Below are 23,350 nucleotides of genomic sequence, written 5' to 3'. Positions count from 1 at the left end.
GGATGTCAGGAGGTGAGACAAAAAACCGATCGAAAAAATCAAACAAAAATAAACTTCACTTTTAAGAGTAGAGATAGGTTGTTGAATGGACACATTCGATGGCTGTTGAGTCCTTTTATACTGATATAGAATAGCGGAACCCGGCTTTGATTTGTGTGGCGTATTTTTTCGATAGAGAGTGAATTTTGTTGACTCGGTATAATTAGAATACATACAGTCGATACAAGCACAAACGCGCAACTAAATATGTCGGCAAATAGCAAAGTCAGTGCAGAGCAACATGAGTGTGGATGCAATTTTTTTTTGCATCGAACAGTGTGGATGCATTTGGAGAGCGCGTGATTAGCGACGCTACGTACACCAAGAGTAGTTAATTGTAATAGTACTTGCTGTCAGCCGGTCTGTGTTCACATCGCAGACAGCGGCCGCGCGTTGGCGCAGTCAACTCTTCCTCCTCCAAGCGGTTGTTCATGAGCTAAGCAAGCAGACGAGACGATGTAGCCCGCGGACTCTGTGATGGAGACATGGCATCTTCTCCGTTGAGCCAGCATTTTTGTCAACACATGAGAACAGTCAGATGCAGTTATCTTTTCTATTTTTTTCACCCTTCGGATATAATCAAGCCATCTGATCGTTCTGATCTTTTAAATCTGAAACCAGCAAAAACTGCATCGATCTTTTTGGTTGAGTTCCCCACACGGCTCAGAGACCCGACGGCGTGGGCCGCGTGGCCCTAACTAACTAACAACTATAATCTTTTCAGAAGAAAAACTTAACAACTAGAATAACAACGGAACTCCGGGATTAACCAACCAATCATCAAATTTTTAAAACGAATTCGTGTAACTAACGTTGATCACGAGCAGGTTCCGAACCTACAAATAGCCAAGTTGGACACGGCTCCTGTGAATCTGTCTGGATTCGGCGGAAACCATATATGCCAGCCGGTTTGGGCAACTGGGCCGATTCCATCCAAGAAGAATTAAAGGAGTAACTCGCTGCGTTATAAGACCGCCGGGCGCATCGATCGCTAGCTAGCTGTTCGCACGCAGAGCACCAGTCCAGCGTAGGCGATGGCCCGGGTAGGCGGCGGCGATGTCGAGATCGGGGGGCTTCCGGCGCCGGCGGGCGACCCTCGGCGGAGGGTCGTCGCCGCCGACGACTCCCTCGACGACGACGGCAAGCCCAGGCGGACAGGCAAGCCAAACCGATCCATCTCCCTCCCTCTCTCGCTCTCCCTGACGCCATGCGTCCCGGGCTTGGGGCAGACCAATCTTTGACTTTGTTGACTGAGCCGGCCGCGGGTTGGTTGGGCAGGGACGGTGTGGACGGCGAGCGCGCACGTGATCACGGCGGTGATCGGCTCCGGCGTGCTGTCGCTGCCCTGGTCCGTGGCGCAGCTGGGCTGGGTCGCCGGCCCGGTCACGCTCCTGCTCTTCGCCATCATCACCTACTACACCTCCGTGCTCCTCGGCGACTGCTACCGCAGCGAGGACGCCGTCACCGGCAAGAGGAACTACACCTACATGGAGGCCGTCGGGTCCCTCCTAGGTACGCGCCCCCTCCACCACATGCCTCTTGCGTGAGCGCGCCATTAAATTCTTCGCGAGTTCAGGCAATGTTTACATCATCTTGTTTGTCTACCTGCTCGATCATGTGTGTAGGTAAAGGGCAGGTGTGGTTTTGCGGCCTCTGTCAGTACGTCAATCTGATTGGGACTGCGATCGGGTACACCATTACAGCATCCATCAGTGCCGCGTAAGTCAGACGACCTCGCTCTGATGCACTGTTAAGTCAATTCATGGTACTATGCCGTTTATGATGATCAGTTGATCTCACTGTTTTGTGGTTTTGGGGGGGATGATCCAACAGGGCTTTGTACAAGGCCAACTGCTTCCACAGCAAAGGCCACTCGGCCGACTGCGGGGTGTACACCACCATGTACATGGTCGTGTTCGGGATCTCCCAGATCGTCTTCTCCCAGCTCCCCAACCTCCACGAGATGGCCTGGCTGTCCATCCTCGCCGCCGTCATGTCCTTCTCCTACGCCACCATCGGCGTCGGCCTCTCCTTGGCACAGACCATAACAGGTAGGATCAAGAACCTTCCTTCCCACCAAGAGTAACTTTGTGTCTGCATGTTCGATCTAATTGGCAATTGGCAGGTCCTACGGGCAAGACAACCATCGGTGGCACTCAAATTGGGGTCGACGTCACTTCGGCCCAGAAGATATGGCTGACATTGCAAGCGCTCGGCAACATCGCATTCGCCTACTCATACTCCATGGTTCTTATAGAAATCCAGGTATGAATGTCACAAGATTCAGTGCATATTACATACACGTTTTCACCCATAAGTTACGGTCACTAATGGCGTCTATCTATGTGGAAACTGATGCTGCAGGACACGGTGAAGGCGCCACCGGCGGAGAACAAGACGATGAGGAAGGCGAACCTGATGGGGGTCTCCACCACCACGGCCTTCTACATGCTCTGCGGCTGCCTCGGCTACTCGGCCTTCGGCAACGACGCGCCGGGGAACATGCTCACCGGCTTCGGCTTCTACGAGCCCTACTGGCTCATCGACTTCGCCAACGTCTGCATCGTGGTGCACCTCGTCGGCGCCTACCAGGTCTACTGCCAGCCCATCTACGCCGCCGTGGAGAGCTGGGCGGCGGGGCGGTGGCCCGACTCGGAGTTCGTCGTCCGGCAGTACCACCCCTTCTCGGGCAAGTTCAGCCTCAACATGTTCCGGCTGGTGTGGAGGACGGCGTTCGTGATCGTGAGCACGGTGCTCGCCATCTCGCTGCCATTCTTCAACGACATCCTCGGCCTGCTCGGCGCGCTCGGCTTCTGGCCGCTCACCGTCTACTTCCCCGTGGAGATGTACATCTCGCAGAGCAAGATGAAGAAGTACTCCGGGAAGTGGGTGGCTCTGCAGACCCTCAGCTTCGCGTGCTTCGCGGTAACCGTGGCCGTCACCGTCGCGTCCATCCAGGGGATCACCCAGTCGCTCAAGAACTATGTGCCGTTCAAGACCAAGTTGTGAACGGGATTAGCTTAGCTGTGAGTAGAAATTCTTTGACTTGTGTTTGTTTAAGATTTTTCTCGAGAAAAAGGTGTCATCTGTAGACTGTATCTGTGTGCTTGATATTTTTAGATGAACGTGGAAAATCCAGTGGGAAATCTTTGGTAGAACTATGACTATCCAGCCCTTGATGCCGTTGAGTCTCCGTTCCATGCATAATCACGTCAAGAGATTACGTTCACCCAAATGATAAATGTCACACGACACGAAACAATCTGGGCCCGATATTTTTTATGATTAAAGTTGTTATCCAAAAAAAACTAAAATTTGCCATCCAGAAATAAATTTGTCATGCTTGCAACTAAAGTTGTCATCCTCACATCATTAAACTTACCATAAAAACATCGCAATTGCCACGGGTGGCAGGTCCTACTTTTGATCGGGCGCAAGAATATTCCTACTCACTCACCCGAATGAAGTCTATTTTAAACCTTGAATTTGTAGAGCCGGTCGGAATCAAACCCTGAACTCTAAATTCCTGAAGTCCACGCCCTGTATTCAGTGATCCCGGTCAATCTTAACCCTAAGCCTGTTCGATGTTGTTTGGCACACAGGGAAAAAGGCAATCCCCGTCGGGATCACACACTACTCTAGCTGACTATGTTGGCCCAAATCTCTCTTCTCCTTCCTTTCTCTTCCCCGTATAATATCTCCATTGTTTTGAAAAGAAAAGCCAGGTCATGCTGGTCCTAGGAGGTTGCGGCTGTAGCAGGTCTCCTCTGGCGCGCAAGCTTTGCATTAGCCATGATATAACCGCAGGTCCGCAGCGGTGAGACGGGGACCTGAACTGCAACACACCCGTTTCACGACAAATGGCGACAATGTTGGCCGTGTCGCGTGTGCTCCGGCGAGGTCAACCTACCTGCGCCCAGGCGTGTATGCGCGTGTAGCTGGCTAGTGCAAAGCTAGCTACGTACGAGTGCGTGCGTTGCGTGCCTAGGAAATCGATCAAGCTGCTTAGGCACTACGGGTAGTTTGTATGTGTATGTAGCGAGGAAATCGACCGAACAGCAAACACCGGCGCCAGCTCAAGCGCCCGCGTACTCCAGGACCTGACCTTGAAAGCTGATACGTACACCAACAACGACTTACTGGCGCCGACCGCCGTGCTCCAGGACCTGTTCCTCGCCGAGGCCGCGACATCGGCCTCCACGGCGCTCCAGTGCCAGCCTACTCGCCTCCCCAGGACCCACACGTCAACGTCGAGATCGACCTGCAGTCCACGCCCCCTGCGTTCCACTCCGGCCACAGGCGCAACCTGCTACCACGCTGCCCGTCATTGGCGCTCCTCCCCTTTCTTTGTCGAGGCTCTTCTCTGGTCAAAGCCGCACAAGCACAATGGCTCCTGCTCAGCCACCTTACTAGCTACCGCGGCCGGTGCCGGATTAGAGCAAGCGTGCACACGTTGGTCGTGCTCGTTTCGTTATGTAGTCAGGCTTTTTTAACAGATCTGTCGTGAGGTGAGACAGATAGAAAAGGGGAACAAGATGGATATGACATGTGGGTCTGAATAGTCAGTGAGAGAAGTAGGTTATCCCGGCTGGGATTGTCCTTTTCCTGGTATGACAAATAGAGTTAGGGTTTGAATTGGCCGGGATCACTGAATACAGGGTGTCGACTTTAGGGATTCAGAGTTCAGGGTCTGATTCAGACCACCTCTACAAATTCAGGGTTTAAAATAGACTTTACTCCACTCATCCATAGGAGACCTTGCTGACATGGATGCTGCATGCGTTGAAATTAACAAATGCAGATTAATATATTATGCATTTCGCAGGAAACGACAGTGACAGTATAGTAGAATAGTTTTTCGCAGCGTGCATGCACCTTAATTTAACTACAGTACAATTAGCTGCTCTCTGCTTGCTCACGCATTCTTTGTTCGAAATTGCTGCACGGACGACATGTGCTGGCCGACCTGCGGACGAAGGAACAATCCAGCGGCCCTTGCAAAGTCAATCATGCGCATGTGTGGCTGATTTAACCTGTCGTCTTAGAATCGTCAAAAAAAAATCGTGTGTATAGCAAGACTATTCTTTGTTTCTCCAATTGGCGTTCACATGCACAACGAACGACACAGCAAAAATACTCTTACTTGCTTAGCTGTTCTGACTCGGCACTGCTCAGTACAAGATTGAAATAATCGATGTTATTATAGAAATAGAAATTCAACAGCTGGAGCAAGCGGCATTAGTTCTCTTTCGCAGATCTCATCTAATGGACACAGTTGTCGTCTCGTCATCTGTAAGACACGCTGTGATTTTTGCTACTCCCTCTGTTTATTTTTATAAGGCTTTGTAGATGTTTCAAACATTATGCAAAACAACTCAATTTTACTTGTCTGAAACGACTTATAAAAATGAACGGAGGGAGTAAATGAAATCGAAGAGGTAGCTCTTTTTATCAAAAAAAAATCTAATGGACAGAGTCACGCAGGTGCATTGCATGTGGAGAGTCTCTTCTGGCTCGAGTAGCACCAGAAAGATAGAATCTTCCAGCTCATGCTCATTCATTACAAAAGTCGAAAATTTAAAATAATTGATCTCGTGTAAGTTCTTTTGTCGTTGTGGTGCACAATTTGCAAGTTACTGGGTTGTGATCTATGGCAACAACGTTAGCGTATGATCACCGCTCTAATATTGTGCGTACATCTACCAAGTAAAATTTTATAGATGTAACAATCATTGGAATGTTATGCAGATCCGGGTATTGATTGTTCGAAGTGTCACTCACAAGTTGAGTGATGCCAGTATTTTTGAGTTGTGCTAATTCCATAAGTCAAAGTCTCAGTTACATTTCATGCAATGAACAATAACAGATTAAAAAAACTAGAACATCAAGGGTTTAACGCTGAAAAGAAATGGGTTGCTAGATCTAATGAGACCGAGGAATAGGATGCTCTTCTTTTGGCCTTCGAGAAACAAAACAAAAAAGTTTTGAAAATTCTTTTTTTTTTGCGAGAGAAATTTCCAATCTATTCATCAATCATGGCAGTACAGAGAACACAAGAGGTAATAAAAATTACAACTAGGTCTATGGACCACCTAGCGACGACTACAAGCACTGGAGCGAGCCGAAGGCGCGTCGCCGTCTATCACCCCTCCATCACCGGAGCCGGGCAAACCTTGTTGTAGTAGACAGTCGGGAAGTCGTCGTGCTAAGGTCCCAAAGGACCAACACACCAGAGCAGCAACCATCGCCGATGAAGAGAGTTGTAGATTGAAAAGATCAAACCTGGAACCACACGAATGAAGACAAACAAAAACTGGATCCAAAGAGATCCACCGAAGACCAGCACCGACCGAATCCCATGAGATCCGACGGAGACACACCTCCACACATCCTCCGACAACGCTATTCGCACCATCGGGACGGAGATAGGACGTGGGAGACATTATTGCTACGGAGGGACATCGCCGCCGCCAAACAGCCCCAACCAAGACGTTCAACCTAGCAAAAACAAGAACGGGGTCCCTCCCGCCGGCGGGGGGCCGAGATCCTCCGCACCTCCATAGGCCAAAGGCCATCGGAGGCGGGGCGGATCTGCGGCGGCGCCGACGGGAGGAGGAAGGAGACGTTTCTTTGATGAGGAAATTCAGCTCAAGGAGATTTAGCGAATTCGAATCCCTCCCTTCCATAGGGGACTCGGGAGGTTTGTGTTGAGAAATTAAGCAATTGTTCGACTAATTTAATCCAATAATAAATTATGAACATGACATAGGGAGTGCTAATGACATACTGAATTTTGATGATGTACGCACGTACTAGGCAGATAGTAGAAACGTCTATACAAACTACTAGTCCTGCACACATGAAAGTAAACAGGAGCGGTGTAAATGTGTTATACCCTCCAGTATGCTAGTCGGCCATAGCAGCAGCGGAGGCGTCGGCCTCGTCTGCAATCCTCTTGTCCGCAGCAGCCTTCTCGGCAGCCGCATGATCGGAGTCAGTGCTCATGGTGAAGACGAAGGTGACATAGAAGTAGTCGATGTAGATGAAGTAGTTGAACCAAGGCGAGCAGTCGCGTAGGAGACGCTCTCCAAAAACCTAATCGCCTCTCTCCCGTACAGGATCTGGAGAAGCGGGGTTTCAGAGGCCTGCTCTCCCGTCAGCCGTGTACGCGGTAGACGGGATGGGATCACCGAGGGCAGCAGCAGTGAAAGGAACGACCAGGGAGTAGTGGGGTGTGAAGCGCATGGAGCTGAGCTGCGATGCCTCATATATATAGTCAGTCAGGTAAGAGAACGGTCCAGCAATAAAACGCGTTTAATTACAGATGTTTCATCTCCATAAAAATGTATTTAATTACAGACGTTTCATCTCCATAAAAACATGTTTAATTACAGACGTTTCCATCTCCACAATAAAAACGCATTTATTATGGATGTTTTAATTTCCGCAATGAATATGACATCTCACATTCATTTTGTGTCTGTAATGGACTCTCCAATTTTGACCAGCAAAACATTGCATCGGCTCGGCTCATTCCCGCGACCCGCAACCCGCGGCGCGCGCGCGCCATGGCGTGGTGTGGTGGAGGAGCGCGTGCGGAACACCTCTCCTTCCTTCACACCAACTCATACTAGTGGGAGAAGAGCTCACCTTATAAGTTGGTGTACACCTATCTCAACTAGCCATGTGGGAGTAAACTTCCCACCACTCAATTGACAGCATGGGCCCTTAGGGATTTTCTGAAATTGTTAAATGGGCATGTAGCCCAACTAATATTCAGCAATCCCCCACCAGATCCCAAAGGCCCATGGTGTTGTCCTCTGTTCCAAACTCTGTTTTGATATACCAATATTTTTAGTGGAGACCCGTTAAGGTTGAACATCCACCTAGAACAAATAGCTACACTCCTCCACAACTGAACAATGGACTAGACCTTGAATTGTCAATTTGGCGTGAAGAAGTTTCACCAAGTGTGTTACCAATACTAGGCTGTTGAAGGCTGACCCCTCGGGTGGAGCATATTGGTCACTCCTGGCCTGTTCATGAACTTACTAGAGATCAACCTAATCTCATAGACTATGACCAGTAGTCAGGCTCATATAGGTGTGTTCCTCCAAAGATTGCTCTGTAGGATAGCATCTTGCTTTTACAAGCCTTGGAACACATTAAGACAAAAGTCAACCTGCCATACAGTTACCGAGAGTTGTGCATCTCCAACGGAGTGGGTTAGCTAAAATACTCTCCTCAGTTAACCACTAGCTTGTTTTCCCAGGTCCTACTTCACGGAATCTCCGATCACATAGGTTGGGTTACTACCATGGCAACTCATGTGGGTCTCATACCCATCTCTCTCGATGCATTATCTATCACCACACGGGATAGCCCTTTTGTAAAGGGATCTGCCAGATTCTTAGCCGTTTGGACATATTCCAACGCTATCATTCCGGAGTTTCTTAATTTTCTGACAGCTTTTAATCTCATTCTTATGTGTTTGTTGGACTTCATGTTGTCCTTTGAACTCTTCACCTTAGTGATGACAGTCTGATTGTCACAGTTTATAAGGATAGTCGGACCCGGTTTATCAACTAGTGTTAAGTCCATCAAAAGATCTCGAAGCCATCCTGCTTCGACACCAGATGTGTCTAATGTTGTTAATTCTGCTTCCATTATCGATCTCATTAAGATCGTTTTCTTGCAAGACTTCCAGGAAACAACGCCACCTCCAAGAGTAAACATATACCCAGTTGTGGCCTTCATCTCATCAGCATCAGAGATCCAATTCGCGTCACTATACCCTTCAAGTATCGACGAGTATCCGATATAGTGAAGTCGATAGTTAATAGTACCCTTCAGATAGCGCATAACTCTTTCAACAGCATGCCAATGTACATCACCCGGTTTGGAAACAAATCGGCTCAGTTTGCTCACAGAAAACGCGATGTCAGGCCTCGTTGCGCTCGCTAGGTACATCAGTGAACCAATAATTTGAGAGTATCTCAATTGATCTATAGTCGTGCCTTTGGACTTTCGAATCAACACGCTAGGATCATATGGTGTTTGAGATGGTGTGTAGTCCGAATATCCAAAACGACTCAACACCTTCTCAACATAGTGGGATTGCAAAAGTGTAATCCCACCCTCATTATCTCTCAGTAGCTTGATGTTCAAGATAACATCAGCCACACCAAGATCTTTCATCTCAAAATTCTGAGACAGAAACGACTTGACCTCCTCAATGACTTTGAGGTTGGTTCCGAATATCAGTATGTCATCAACATACAAGCACAGTATAACTCCTTCGCCCCCACCATGGCGATAGTATACACATTTGTCAGCCTCATTAACAATGAAACCAACAGATGTCAGAGTTGTATTAAAATTATCATGTCATTGCTTAGGTGCTTGCTTCAGGCCATATAAAGATTTCAGCAACCTACACACCTTTCTTTCCTGACCATCTATCACAAAGACATCTGGCTGTTGCATGTAGATTTCCTCGTTTAGCTCTCCATTTAGAAAAGTCGTCTTAACATCCATCTGGTGGACGAGAAGACCATGTGAGGCCGCCAACGAGAGTAATACTCGAATGGTGGTCAGTCTAGCCACATGTAAATAAGTGTCAAAAAAATCTTCCTCTTCTTTCTGGTCATAGCCCTTGGCCACAAGCCTAGCCTTGTATTTTTCAATCGTACCATCGGGCCTAAGCTTCTTTTTGAACACCCACTTACATCCTAATGGTTTGCAACCATAGAGACGCTCAGTGATCTCCCACGTCCCGTTAGCCATGATGGAATCCATCTCGCTACGGACCGCATCCTTCCAGTAGTCAGCTTCTGGAGAGGCATACGCTTCTGAAATAGAAGTGGGAGTATCATCCACGAGGTACACGATGAAATCATCACCAAAGGTCTTTGCAGTCCTTTGTCTCTTGCCCCTACCAAGGGTTTCCTCGTCATCCTCCTCGGGGTTTTCATCATGTGTTTGTTCGTAATAAACCATAGGAATGGCAGGCCCAGAAGTCTCCTCAGATTCCTGTCTAGAAGTGCTTTGCATATCTCTCATAGGAAAAATATCCTCAAAGAATGTAACATCCTTAGACTCCATAATTGTACCAACCTTCTGGTCAGGTACCTCAGACTTCACTACTAGAAATCTATAGCCAACGCTGTTCTTAGCGTAGCCCAAATTAATGCAGTCCATAGTCTTGGGTCCAAGCTTACGCTTTTTGGGGATCGGCACATTGACTTTCGCCAAACAGCCCCAAGTACGCAAGTACGAAAGTGTTGTCCTTCTCTTCGCCCATTTCTCATAGGGAGTGATCTCATTATCCTTTGTCGGAACTTTATTCAGGACATGACATGTCGTCAATATAGCCTCCCCCCACCATGCCTTGGATAAACCCGATCTATCTAACATGGTGTTAACCAAATCAGTTAGAGTATGGTTTTTCCGCTCGGCAACCCCATTTGACTGAGGTGAATAGGGAGGCGCCCTCTCATGAATAATTCCGTGTTCCGCACAGAAAGAATCAAACTCATTAGAGAAATACTCTCCACCACGATCTGACCGAACTCATTTTATTTTGTTTTCAAGTTGATTCTCAACTTCCGCCTTATAGATTTTAAAGTAGTGTAGAGCCTCATCTTTAGTGTTTAAAAGACATACACAACAATATCTAGTAGAATCATCTATCAGTGTCTTTTTCCACCTTTCGTCAATACACCATTCATCTCACAAAGATCAGAATGTATGAGTTCTAACGGCGCCAAATGTCTCTCCTCCGCAGCCTTATGGTGCTTGCGAGGTTGCTTTGCTTGCACACACGAATGGCACTTAGAACCTTTGGCTAAAGTGAAACTTGGGATTAAATTTAATTTTGCTAACCGCGTCATACTACCAAAACCAATGTGACAAAGACGTGAATGCCAAACATTTGTTTCATTAACACTCGTATGAATATTGTTCACGACTTTATTACAAAAATCAGTGAGGGAAAAACGGAACAGACCTCCGCATTCATAACCTTTTCCAACAAACAGTCCATATTTTGTAACAACTACTTTATTAGACTCGAATACCAATTTAAACCCTTCTCTACATAGAAAGGATGATAAAGCGACTGCTAACGTCGGTATTTTCGAAACTTCGAAGAAGGTTGATGAATTAAATGTCCTAAATATTTATGTGTCTAATTATTTTCGGTTATGTGAGAAGGACAAAAAGGTCCAAGCATTGGATACTGTTACGGCTAGGTGTGTAGCCGCTGTGGATAGCTTTGACCAAAAGCTTGAGCCTGGGATTGAGGCGCATCAGAGAAAATTAGAACTATTGATGCATGTTCAAGAAGACAGGAAAGTTGAGTATGGACAGATGATGCATGCACGTTCCATGGTTTGCATGCATAAGTGGAAGGAGAATCAATCATACCCAGGGATTTACGTGGATAGTAATTTGAAGCATCTAGCAAAGAGCACGTACAAGGAAAACTACTACTTTGCATGCCCACGTCAACCAGAAAGTAGACTTGCTATAGAGTTTGATTTGTTTCTCAATTATATTATGTGTTCCATACAATCAGGAGATAGAAATCAGAAAGAAGTCCATGGTTGCTACTACTTAGGAAGGTCACGGCCACCAGAGATACATGCGTACACCAGGAGACCTCGGCCACATGACGTGTTGTGCTTATGTGCTATGGGGTGGGGTCCGCCTACAGAAGATATCATCAAATTAGTGCACTGTATTTACGTAGGCTCAAAGTGTCAGTTCGTTTTCTTTTGGTATGTATGGATTGTGGGCCAAAACTATAAGGCACACAGTCTATTTGATTTGGAGAGTCCAAGTTTTATTATTTTTCTATTTAGCAGAGATATAAAGTTAGGAATGTTTGAGTCGTCCAACTTGCAGGTCAAGATAGGTCATTTGTTATTTAAGGTCTGGTCGGTGCATCATGTAAAGCAGGTTATCTTTTATGAAATAGACACGATGTGTTTTTCAGGGTAGACACCCGTATCAAGTTTTGGAGGGATCTTTAGAAAACCTCTGTGTTGCGATTTCTCTTCGTGGAAATTGTTTTTGCGTGTGAGTACCTTCGTCGAGATTGGTTTTCTCGTGCTGGGCCGCAAGGTTCAAACCCTCTACTTCGTGTACATCGCGTGCGCGGGCCAGAGGTTTCTATTGGTGGTGGTGGAGTGTCGTGAAAGATCGGCCGCAACAACCGATCAAATCTCACCACAAGGTTCGGTCGACATTAGGTGGTATTCAGAGCAAAGGTTGTTCACGACACAATATTTTTCTTCAAGTTACTATTGAAGATTTTTTTTATCATGAGAAAGGATTGTAGCTCGCAAATGATGATGGCTGTGGAAAAGGATCCATTGCGTGCTTCGCCGTGGTACCAATGCTTTACGCGTGTGCGTGTAGGGCCGACGAGTTGTGCAACATTGATGAATTTCTATTCTGGGATGAACTTAGTGAGTCAGACTATGGTTGATGCTTTGATCCTGCCGTTGATAGAACATCCAGAACCGTATGAGCTTTGGTGGAAGGACAAGTTTGTCAAGATCATGCATCGCGTCGAGGTATGGTTTATTCTATGTGGATATGGTGATGTAGTCATGTGTGATGTGCTTCCTATGCACATGCATACTTGTTCAATACTGCTAGGAAAACCATGGACAGATAAAAGACAGTTGACATATCATTCAGTTGACGAATTTTCTTTTGTTCGTGGAGGACAATTCGTACCACTTGATTCTTACACATTAGAGAAGTATATGGCTGATCGCAAGAAGCGAGATACTGCTCAAGCTGCATTAGAAGTAAAGAAGAAGAAGGTTGAGGTTGCTGAAATTTCCACTGTCGCTATTTAGTCTAGAAAAAAATATTGTTGAAGAGATCAGCTCAAAATCGAGGACGATTTTGTTTCAAGAGGGAGAGGATGATAAAGCCACTGCTAACGTCGGTATTTTCGAAACTTCGAAGAAGGTTGATGAATTAAATGTCCTAAATATTTATGTGTCTAATTATTTTCGGTTATGTGAGAAGGACAAAAAGGTCCAAGCATTGGATACTGTTACGGCTAGGTGTGTAGCCGCTGTGGATAGCTTTGACCAAAAGCTTGAGCCTGGGATTGAGGCGCATCAGAGAAAATTAGAACTATTGATGCATGTTCAAGAAGACAGGAAAGTTGAGTATGGACAGATGATGCATGCACGTTCCATGGTTTGCATGCATAAGTGGAAGGAGAATCAATCATACCCAGGGATTTACGTGGATAGTAATTTGAAGCATCTAGCAAAGAGCACGTACAAGGAAAACTACTACTTTGCATGCCCACGTCAACCAGAAAGTAGACTTGCTATAGAGTTTGATTTGTTTCTCAATTATATTATGTGTTCCATACAATCAGGAGATAGAAATCAAAAAGAAGTCCATGGTTGCTACTACTTCGGAAGGTCACGGCCACCAGAGATACATGCGTACACCAGGAGACCTCGGCCACATGACGTGTTGTGCTTATGTGCTATGGGGTGGGGTCCGCCTACAGAAGATATCATCAAATTAGTGCACTGTATTTACGTAGGCTCAAAGTGTCAGTTCGTTTTCTTTTGGTATGTATGGATTGTGGGCCAAAACTATAAGGCGCACAGTCTATTTGATTTGGAGAGTCCAAGTTTTATTATTTTTCTATTTAGCAGAGATATAAAGTTAGGAATGTTTGAGTCGTCCAACTTGCAGGTCAAGATAGGTCATTTGTTATTTAAGGTCTGGTCGGTGCATCATGTAAAGCAGGTTATCTTTTATGAAATAGACACGATGTGTTTTTCAGGATAGACACCCGTATCAAGTTTTGGAGGGATCTTTAGAAAACCTCCGTGTTGCGATTTCTCTTCGTGGAAATTGTTTTTGCGCGTGAGTACCTTCGTCGAGATTGGTTTTTTCGTGCTGGGCCGCAAGGTTCAAACCCTCTACTTCGTGTACATCGCGTGCGCGGGCGAGAGGTTTCTATTGGTGGTGGTGGAGTGTCGTGAAAGATCGGACCGCAACAACCGATCAAATCTCACCACGAGGTTCGGTCGACATTAAGGGAACCACTAACGAGATTCTTCTTGATGGCGGGGACATGCTGCACGTTCTTCAGTTGCACGATCCTTCCCGAAGTAAACTTCAGATCGACCGTGTCAACACCATGAACAGAAGCACTCGCGCCGTTCCCCATCAGTACGGACCCGTCCCCTATGGCCTGATAAGAAGAAAACAATGAAATGTCAGCACACACATGACTATTTGCGCCTGTGTCAATCCACCAATCGGTAGACTGACAAACTGAAAATACAGTAAACAAATTACCGTACCCAGATGGCCCACTATCATTATTGCTCACAATCATGTTGACAGTCTTGGAGTCCTGTCTTGGCTTCTTAAACTTGTTTGGGCACTTGGCAGCCCAATGTTCATCTGAACCACAAGTGAAACAGCCACCCTTCTTCTTATCTTTCTTGAAGGTCTTCTTGCCCTTCTTCTTAAACTCGGTATTCTGTTGGACACCAGTCTTCCCCTTGGGCTTGTGGGGGTGGAAGTTCTTCTGCACCACATTGGAGACAGAGGTCCCTTCGGTCCCTTTTCCGTGCGAGTCCTTTGCCCTCGAATTTTGCTCCACACTCATATGGCCAATGACATCCTCAACTGAGAATTCACGCCTCTGATGTTTTAGAGTAGTAGCAAAGTTCCTCCAGGAATTGGGTAACTTAGCGATAATGCAACCCACGACAAATTTGCCCGGCAGCACACACTTGAGAAGCTCAAGCTCCTTAGCAATGCACTGTATCTCATGAGCCTGTTCCAATACAGAACGGTTTTCGACCATTTTGTAATCGTGGAACTGCTCCATAATATACATCTCACTTCCAGCATCCGTTGCGCCGAATTTAGATTCGAGCACCTCCCACAAGTCCTTGGCAACCCGCATGTGTAAGTATGCATCAACCAGCTTATCTTCGATCATGCTCAGAACGCATCCAACAAAGACGGTGGTGGCCTCCCTGAACGCCTTCTCCTGTTCAGGAGCGATCGTTCCCGTGGGAGTAACACCGGCAACCCAGAACACGTTCATGGCCGTGAGCCATAAGACGGTTTTAGTCTGCCAACGCTTAAAGTACGTCCCTGTAAATGGGGCTGGTTTCAGTGCAGCAGCAAAACCATGGATCGAAAATTGCCTACACATATTAGGTTTTTGGATTGTTGAGAAATTAAGCAATTGTTCGATTAATTTAATCTAATAATAAATCATCAACATGACATAGGCAGTGCTAATGACATACTGAATTTTGATGATGTACGCACGTACTAGGCAGATACTCCCTCCGTTCCAAATTACTTGTCTTGGATTTGTCTAGATACGGAGGTATCTAGCACGAAAATGAGTCTAGATACATATGTATCTAGACAAATCCAAGACAAGTAATTCGGAACGGAGGGAGTAGTAGAAACATCTATGCAAACTACTAGTACTGCACATATGAAAGTAAACAAGAGCGGTGTAAATGTGTTATACCCTCCAGTAGGCTAGTCGGTCGTAGCAGCAGCGGAGGCGTCGGCCTCGTCTGCAATCCTCTTGTCCGCAGTAGCCTTCTCGGCAGCCGCATGATCGGAGTCAGTGCTCATGGTGAAGACGAAGGTGACACAGAAGTAGTCGATGTAGATGAAGTAGTTGAACCAAGGCGAGCAGTCGCGTAGGAGACGCTCCCCAAAAACCTAATCGCCTCTCTCCCGTACAAGATCTGGAGAAGCGGAGTTTCGGAGACCTGCTCCCCCGTCAGCCGTGTATGCGGTAGACGGGATGGGATCACCGAGGGCAGCAGCAGTGAAAGGAAGGACCAGGGAGTAGTGGAGGTGTGAAGCGCATGGAGCTGAGGTGCGATGCCTCATATATATATAGCCAGTCGGGTAGGAGAACGGTCCAGCAATAAAACACGTTTAATTACAGATATTTCATCTCCATAAAAATGCGTTTAATTACAGACGTTTCATCTCCATAAAAACACGTTTAATTACAGATGTTTCCATCTCCACAATAAAAACGTATTTATTATGGATGTTTTAATTTCTGCAATGAATATGACGTCTCACATTCGTTTTGTGTCTGTAATGGACTCTCCAATTTTGACCGGCAAAACATTGCATCGGCTCGGCCCATTCCCGCAACCCGCAACCCGCGGCGCGCGCGTCGTGGCATGGCGGGCGGAGGAGGAGGAGGAGCGCGCATGTGGAACACCTCTCCTTCCTTCACACCAACTCATACTAGTGGGAGAAGAGCTCACCTTATAAGTTGGTGTACACCTATCTCAACTAGCCATGTGGGACTAAACTTCCCACCACTCAATTGACAGCATGGGCCCTTAAGGATTTTCTGAAATTGTTAAATGGGCCTATAGCCCAACTAATATTCAGCAGTTTGCTCACTGCATGGAGTGAATTTTTATTCCAAGGTCATTTGATGTTCCAGAATATTTTTCTATCCCACTCACTTCACGACAGTTCACTCGGGGGCTTCCCTGGATTCTGACAAATATTTGTCTACCACAAGAAACAAGACATGCATTCTTAGACTGGTTCTAGAACATTCCTTAAAGCATCTACAACCGAACTCAGCAAATCTGGCCCCTCAAACGCCCGCGGACGCGCCCGGTCGCATCCACGGGCACTGACCAGGCACTCCCTATATCTACGTCTTCACACCCACGTATCTCTGTCCCCAATATTCATACTAAACCATGCAATGTTGATAAAAACTACGTAGATCATGAGCAGACATACAAATGCACAATTGTTTCATCAAAAGATCACAGCTGGATCATCGAAAGATAGCCAAAGTTCACATAATACACATAATACGGCGAACAAGTTCAAACTACAACTAAAAACTTGAAATAAAGATGGATCTTCACCACTTCCTCGCTGGCCATTTGCCCTTCCGGTCGCCAGCGCAGCTGTAGGAGTCTGTGGCAGGAGGTGGGTTCATGTCGGAGGCGTCGGACCCGTCAGAGGAGGAGGAATCGGAGGTGATGATGAAGTCTTGCAAGCGTCGTACGACGCGGTCTTGCTTGCGCTTGAGCTTGGCCACCCTCGCCGCCTCCCTCGCTGCCTCCGCCGCCTCCCGCTCGGATTGCTCAATGTCGAGCCGGATCTGCTTGGCGTTGAGCCTCTGGAGCCGTCGGGCCTTCGTATGCGCCTCAGTCAGTGACCGACGCACACCCACTCGAAGAGACGGTCCTCCTCGTCGGGCACCCGGTGCCGGCGGGAGGACCACGGAGCGGAGTGATGTAGGGTTTCTGCCAGACAAGGGGTTTTGTGGGGTCGGAGTGGGCCAGCGGTGGGCCGGGTTGATATGACAGGTGCACGCGAGCGTGCCTGGGCCGCCTCATATCCACCCTACATTTGGGACAGATATGAGGGGTGCCGGTCAGCCTAGGCGTTTGAGGCCGTTTGAGAGCTCCGGTGTGATTGGTATTTTGCGACCGGACGGCCTGTCCGGCCGTATGAGACGGATATAGGGCATCCAGCTGTAGATGCTCTCAGCTGGGTAGAAATTCATCGACTTGTGTTTGTTTAAGATATTTTTTTCTCGAGAGAAAGATGTCTTCTGTAGACTGTATCTGTGTTTTTTTGGAAATGGAGGTATACCCCCAGTCTCTGCATCATGATGATACATGTGGCCCTCTTATTAAAAATCCAGAAAGTATCATCGTAAAGGTCTTACAGCTCGCAAACGAAGCAAAACAGAGTACATAAACCTGAAAATTACAAGCGGACAAAGACAACCGATACGGTGATAATAAGGATAAGCTCTCTAGACTCCTATCCTGTTATGCGAATGCCATCCAAACCGGTTGAATATAACCCGAGACACCATCTCCCATTGGTTGCACCCAGTAACCAAAGGCTCCATGGAGTCCATAGGAGTGAGTAAGGACCACATACGGATGCAAGCTGTAGCTCTGAAGATAACCTACAAAAAAGTTAAGTTGTGTTGTCTGTTAAAAATCATATCATTTTTGCAGTTCCATATAGCCCATAATAACGCACATATTCCATTCCAAATACGAGCTGCCGTGATCTGTTCAACCCCAGCTAACCACGTCCCAAACAAAGATGCAATATCTACTGGAGGATTGATATTAAAAGCTATATGAATCATTCTCCAAAGTAACTTGGCAAGTGGGCATTCAAGGAATAAATGTTGGATTGTCTCATTCTGAGCACAAAAACAACACCGCAAATTGCCTACCCATCGCCTCTTAAGTAAGTTGTCCTTTGTGAGTATTACTTGCTTGTGGACAAACCACATAAAAAAATTAATCCGCAAAGGTACCTTAACCTTCCATATATGTAGTGACCTAGAGAGGAGGCCAGAATTGATCAGATCCTTATAAAAAGATTTCACCGTAAATATCCCATTTTTAGTTAACTTCCATTGTGTTGAGTCCAGCATGTCGGAGAGTCGAACTTCAATCAATCTCCGAACCAAGTGCATCCAGGTTGTCCATCTATCACCCACTAACGTACGTCTGAACTGGATGTTCAAGGGAATAGTTTGAAGGACGATACCTACGTAATCCTCCTTATGTTGCACAATATTGTATAGGGATGGGATATTGTAAGGCCAGAGACATCTCTCCTAACCATGTATGTTTCCAAAAGCTTGTTGACATCCAGTTGCCAACCAAGAATTTGACCCTACGAAAGAACGTATCCTTCGTTCTCATAAGTCCCTTCCAGAACGGCGAATCAGGCGGTCTGATGGTAACCTGGGCTAGCGTTTTCGAGTGTAAATACTTATTGTGTAGGATTTGAGACCACAAGCCCTCTGGCTCTGTCTCTAACCTGTACAACCATTTGCTCATAAGACATTTATTCTTAATTTCCAAGTTCTCAATACCTAGACCCCATTGGTCTTTAGGTCGACAAAGGATATCCCATCGCGCGAGACGGTATTTCCTCTTGGCCTCATCAGACTGCCAAAAGAAACGAGATCTAAAGAAATCAAGTCACTTTCGGACCCCTTTTGGAATTTCAAAGAACGAAAGTAAAAACATTGGCATGCTAGTCAATACTAAGTTAATCAAAACTAGCCGACCTCCATATGACATCAGCTTGCCCTTCCAGCAGCTGAGTTTCTTTTCAATTCGTTCTTCAATACATTTCCATTCTTTATTTGATAACTTACGGTGATGAATCGGAATACCCAAGTAACTGAACGGTAAGGCACCTAATTCGCATCCAAACAATTGTCTGTATGTATGTTCCTCGTTTTTGGCCTTCCCAAAACAGAACACCTCACTCTTATGAAAATTGATTTTTAAGCCAGACAATTGTTTGAATAGACACAAGATAAGTTTCATGTTAAGTGCCTTAGCCATGTCATGTTCCATGAACAAAATAGTGTTATCAGCATATTGTAGAATGGACACCCCTCCATCAACTAGATGAGGAACTAGACCCTCTACATGGCCATGATGATTGGCCCTGCCAATAATGACGGCCAACATATCTGCCACAATATTGAACAGAAGAGGTGACATGGAATCCCCTTGTCTCAACCCCTTATGCGTCTGGAAGTAGTGACTGATGTCATCATTCACCTTAATTCCGACACTACCTTTCTAGACTTGAGTATCCACTTGGTTCCTCCAGGTTTCACTAAAACCCTTCATGCGCATTGTCTGCTGAAGAAAAGGCCATTTTACTTTATCATAAGCCTTCTTGAAATCCACTTTGAAGATAACCCGGTCTAGTTTCTTCGAGTGAATCTCATGGAGTGTTTCATGTAAGACGACCACTCCTTCTAGTATGTGTCGTCCTGGCATGAAAGCTGTCTGGCTAGGTTGAACCACTGAGTGAGCAATTTGTGTCAATCTATTGGTTCCTACCTTTGTGAAAATTTTAAAACTCACATTCAGCAGGCAAATGGGTCGGAATTGTTTGATCCGAACCGCCTCATTCTTCTTAGGTAACAATGTTATCGTACCAAAGTTGAGGTGAAACAACTCCAAATGGCCATCGGAAAAAATCATGAAACATAGGCATGAGATCATCTTTAATGATATGCCAACATTTCTTATAGAATTCAGCTGGAAACCCATCTGGTCCTGGTGCTTTATTCGGCTTCATTTGGGTTATGGCCAGATGAACTTCTTTTTCAGTAAATGGTGCAGAGAGAACATCGTTCTCTGCTGCCTGTAATTGAGGTATATTGATACATCTCCAACGTATCTACCTTTCCAAACACTTTTGCCCTTGTTTTGAACTCTAACTTGCATGATTTGAATGAAACTAACCCGGACTGGCGCTGTTTTCAGCAGAATTACCATGGTGTTATTTATGTGCAGGAGCAAACGTTCTCGGAATGACCTGAAACTTCACGGAGACACTTTTCAGAAAATAAGAAAAATACCTGCCAAAGATGAAGGCCAGGGGGGCCACCACCTTGCCACGAGGGTGGGGGCGCGCCTGCCCCCCTAGAGCGCGCCCCCTACCTCGTGGGCCCCCTGTTGCCTCTCCGACTCCAACTCCACCTCCATATATTGAGTTTTGGGGAGAAAAAAATCAGAGAGAAGAAATCATCGCGTTTTATGATACGGAGCCGCCGCCAAGCCCTAAAACCTCTCGGGAGGGCTGATCTGGAGTCCGTTCTGGGCTCCGGAGAGGGGAATCCGTCGCCATCGTCATCATCAACCATCCTCCATCACCAATTTCATGATTCTCACCGCCGTGCGTGAGTAATTCCATCGTAGGCTTGCTGGACGGTGATGGGTTGGATGGGATCTATCATGTAATCGAGTTAGTTTTGTTAGGATTTGATCCCTAGTATCCACTATATTCTGAGATTGATGTTGCTATGACTTTGCTATGCTTAATGCTTGTCACTAGGGCCCGAGTGCCGATCTGAACCTATTATGTTTTCATCAATATATGAGTGTTCTTGATCCTATCTTGCAAGTCTATAGTCGCCTATTATGTGTTATGATCCGTTAACCCTGAAGTGACAATAATCGGGATACTTACCGGTGATGACCGTAGTTTGAGGAGTTCATGTATTCACTATGTGTTAATGCTTTGTTCCGGTTCTCTATTAAAAGGAGACCTTAATATCCCTTAGTTTCCGTAAGGACCCCGCTGCCACGGGAGGGTAGGACAAAAGATGTCATGCAAGTTCTTTTACATAAGCACGTATGACTATGTTTGGAATACATGCCTACATTACATCAATGAACTGGAGCTAGTTCTGTGTCACCCTAGGTTATGACTCTTACATGATGAACCGCATCCGGCATAATTCTCCATCACTGATCCATTGCCTACGAGCTTTCCATTAATTGTTCTTCGCTTATTTACTTTCCCGTTGCTATTGCTATCATCACTACAAAATACCAAAAACATTACTTTTACTACTGTTACCTTTTGTTACTGTTACCACTACTATCATATTACTTTGCTACTAAATACTTTGCTGCAGATACTAAGTTTTCAGGTGTGGTTGAATTGACAACTTAGCTGCTAATACTTGAGAGTATTCTTTGGCTCCCCTTGTGTCGAATCAATAAATTTGGGTTGAATACTTTACCCTTGAAAACTGTTGCGATCCCCTATACTTGTGGGTTATCAAGACTATTTTCTGGCGCCGTTGCCGGGGAGCATAGCTCTATTCTTTGAGTCACTTGGGATATATATCTGCTTATCATTATGAAAAACTTGAAAGATCCAAGAACCAAGATCTATCCCTCAACTACGAGGGGAGGTAAGGGACTGCCATCTAGCTCTGCACTTGATTCACCTTCTGTTTTGAGTAATCTTGCGACACCTACACCTGCTTCTGCTATTCGTTCTGATATGTCGCATGTTATTGATGATGCCACTTCTGCTATGCATGATACTTATGATGAAACTACCTCTATGTCTGATACTACTATGCCACTTAGTGCTTTTCTCGATGAACAACTTGCTAGGGCTAGAGAAATTGAAAATATTGAATTTGATGATACTGACGAAAGTGATGATGAAGAACCACTTGCCATTCCTAAGGGTTATGTTTTTGATCAAGATGCTTCTTTAGCTATTTTAGCTTGCAAAAATAGAACTGAACTTAAAAAATTATTAGCTAAATGGAGTAAGAAATCTCTAAATGCTAGAATGAAACCTGACCCTGCTTTTGCTACTTCACCTATCTTTGTTACTGATAAGGATTATGAATTCTCTGTTGATCCTGATATAATTACTTTGGTTGAATCTGATCCTTTTCATGGTTATGAATCTGAAACTGTTGTGGCACATCTTACTAAACTGAATGATATAGCCACCCTATTCACTAAAGATGAGAGAACTCGCTACTTTTATATCCTTAAAATATTTTCGTTCTCATTAAAGGGTGATGCTAAGATATGGTTTAATTCTTGATCCTGGTTGTGTGCATAGTCCCCAGGATATGATTTAATACTTCTCTGCTAAATATTTCCCTGCTCATAAGAAACAAGCTGCTTTAAGGGATATATATATATATATATATATATATATATATATATATATATATATATATAATTTTGTGCAAATTGAAGAAGAGAGTCTCCCACAAGCTTGGGGGAGGCTTCTCCAATTACTTAATGCTTTGCCTAATCATCCTCTTAAGAAAAATGAAATACTTGATATCTTTCATAATGGACTAACCGATGCCTCCATAGATTACCTGGATAGTTGTGCTGGTTCTGTTTTCAGGGAAAGAACACCGGATGAAGATGAAATTCTATTGAATAATATGTTGAAAAATGAAAATAATTGGACATCTCCGGAGCCAATTCCTGAGCCTATTCCTAAACCAACTCCGAAGAAGAGGGGTATTCTATTTCTCAGTCCTGAAGATATGCAAGAGGCAAAGAAATCTATGAAAGAAAAGGGTATTAAAGCTGAAGATGTTAAGAATTTACCTCCTATTGAAGAAATACATGGTCTTAATTTACCGCCTGTTGAAGAAACATATAATCTGAATCCTTTACCTATTGAAGAAACACATGGTCTTGATAACCTGACATAGGTAGTGAAGGTAAATTCTCTCTATAGATATGATAAAGCTGTAATCCCATTTACTAAAATTGCTAGCCCATGCTTAGATGAGTTTGATAAATTTATGGCTAAGCAAGAAGACTTTAATGCTTATTTTGGTAGACAATTAAAATACAATTCAAATATGCTTGGACACTTGGGTGATTATATGGCTAATGTTAAAGGTGAACTTAAACTTATTAGTGAACATGCTTCT

The 23,350-nt window shown here is 45.4% G+C and overlaps 1 protein-coding gene across 1 annotated transcript; it reads left to right on the top strand.

Annotated features, from left to right (window-relative positions):
* Positions 1–937: 937 nt before the first annotated feature.
* Positions 938–3,164, top strand: LOC119331902 (amino acid permease 8-like). Its single transcript, XM_037605082.1, has 6 exons — positions 938–1,197; positions 1,318–1,551; positions 1,665–1,758; positions 1,873–2,090; positions 2,165–2,304; positions 2,404–3,164. Exons 1-6 carry the CDS (start codon positions 1,074–1,076, stop codon positions 3,046–3,048), a joined length of 1,455 nt encoding a protein of 484 aa, XP_037460979.1. The 5' UTR covers positions 938–1,073; the 3' UTR covers positions 3,049–3,164.
* The last annotated feature ends 20,186 nt before the right edge of the window (positions 3,165–23,350 follow it).

The sequence above is a fragment of the Triticum dicoccoides genome, chromosome 7A, assembly GCF_002162155.2.
Source record: "Triticum dicoccoides isolate Atlit2015 ecotype Zavitan chromosome 7A, WEW_v2.0, whole genome shotgun sequence".
Lineage (NCBI taxonomy): Eukaryota > Viridiplantae > Streptophyta > Magnoliopsida > Poales > Poaceae > Triticum > Triticum dicoccoides.
This window is presented reverse-complemented; position numbering and strand designations above follow the sequence as displayed.

Excerpts from the sequence above, each read along its gene's own strand:
- LOC119331902 (XM_037605082.1), top strand. The coding sequence starts at position 1,074 with ATGGCCCGGGTAGGCGGCGGCGATGTCGAGATCGGGGGGCTTCCGGCG. Across the intron at positions 2,091-2,164 it reads CTTGGCACAGACCATAACAG|GTCCTACGGGCAAGACAACC; the intron begins GTAGGATCAAGA and ends GGCAATTGGCAG. Across the intron at positions 2,305-2,403 it reads TGGTTCTTATAGAAATCCAG|GACACGGTGAAGGCGCCACC; the intron begins GTATGAATGTCA and ends CTGATGCTGCAG.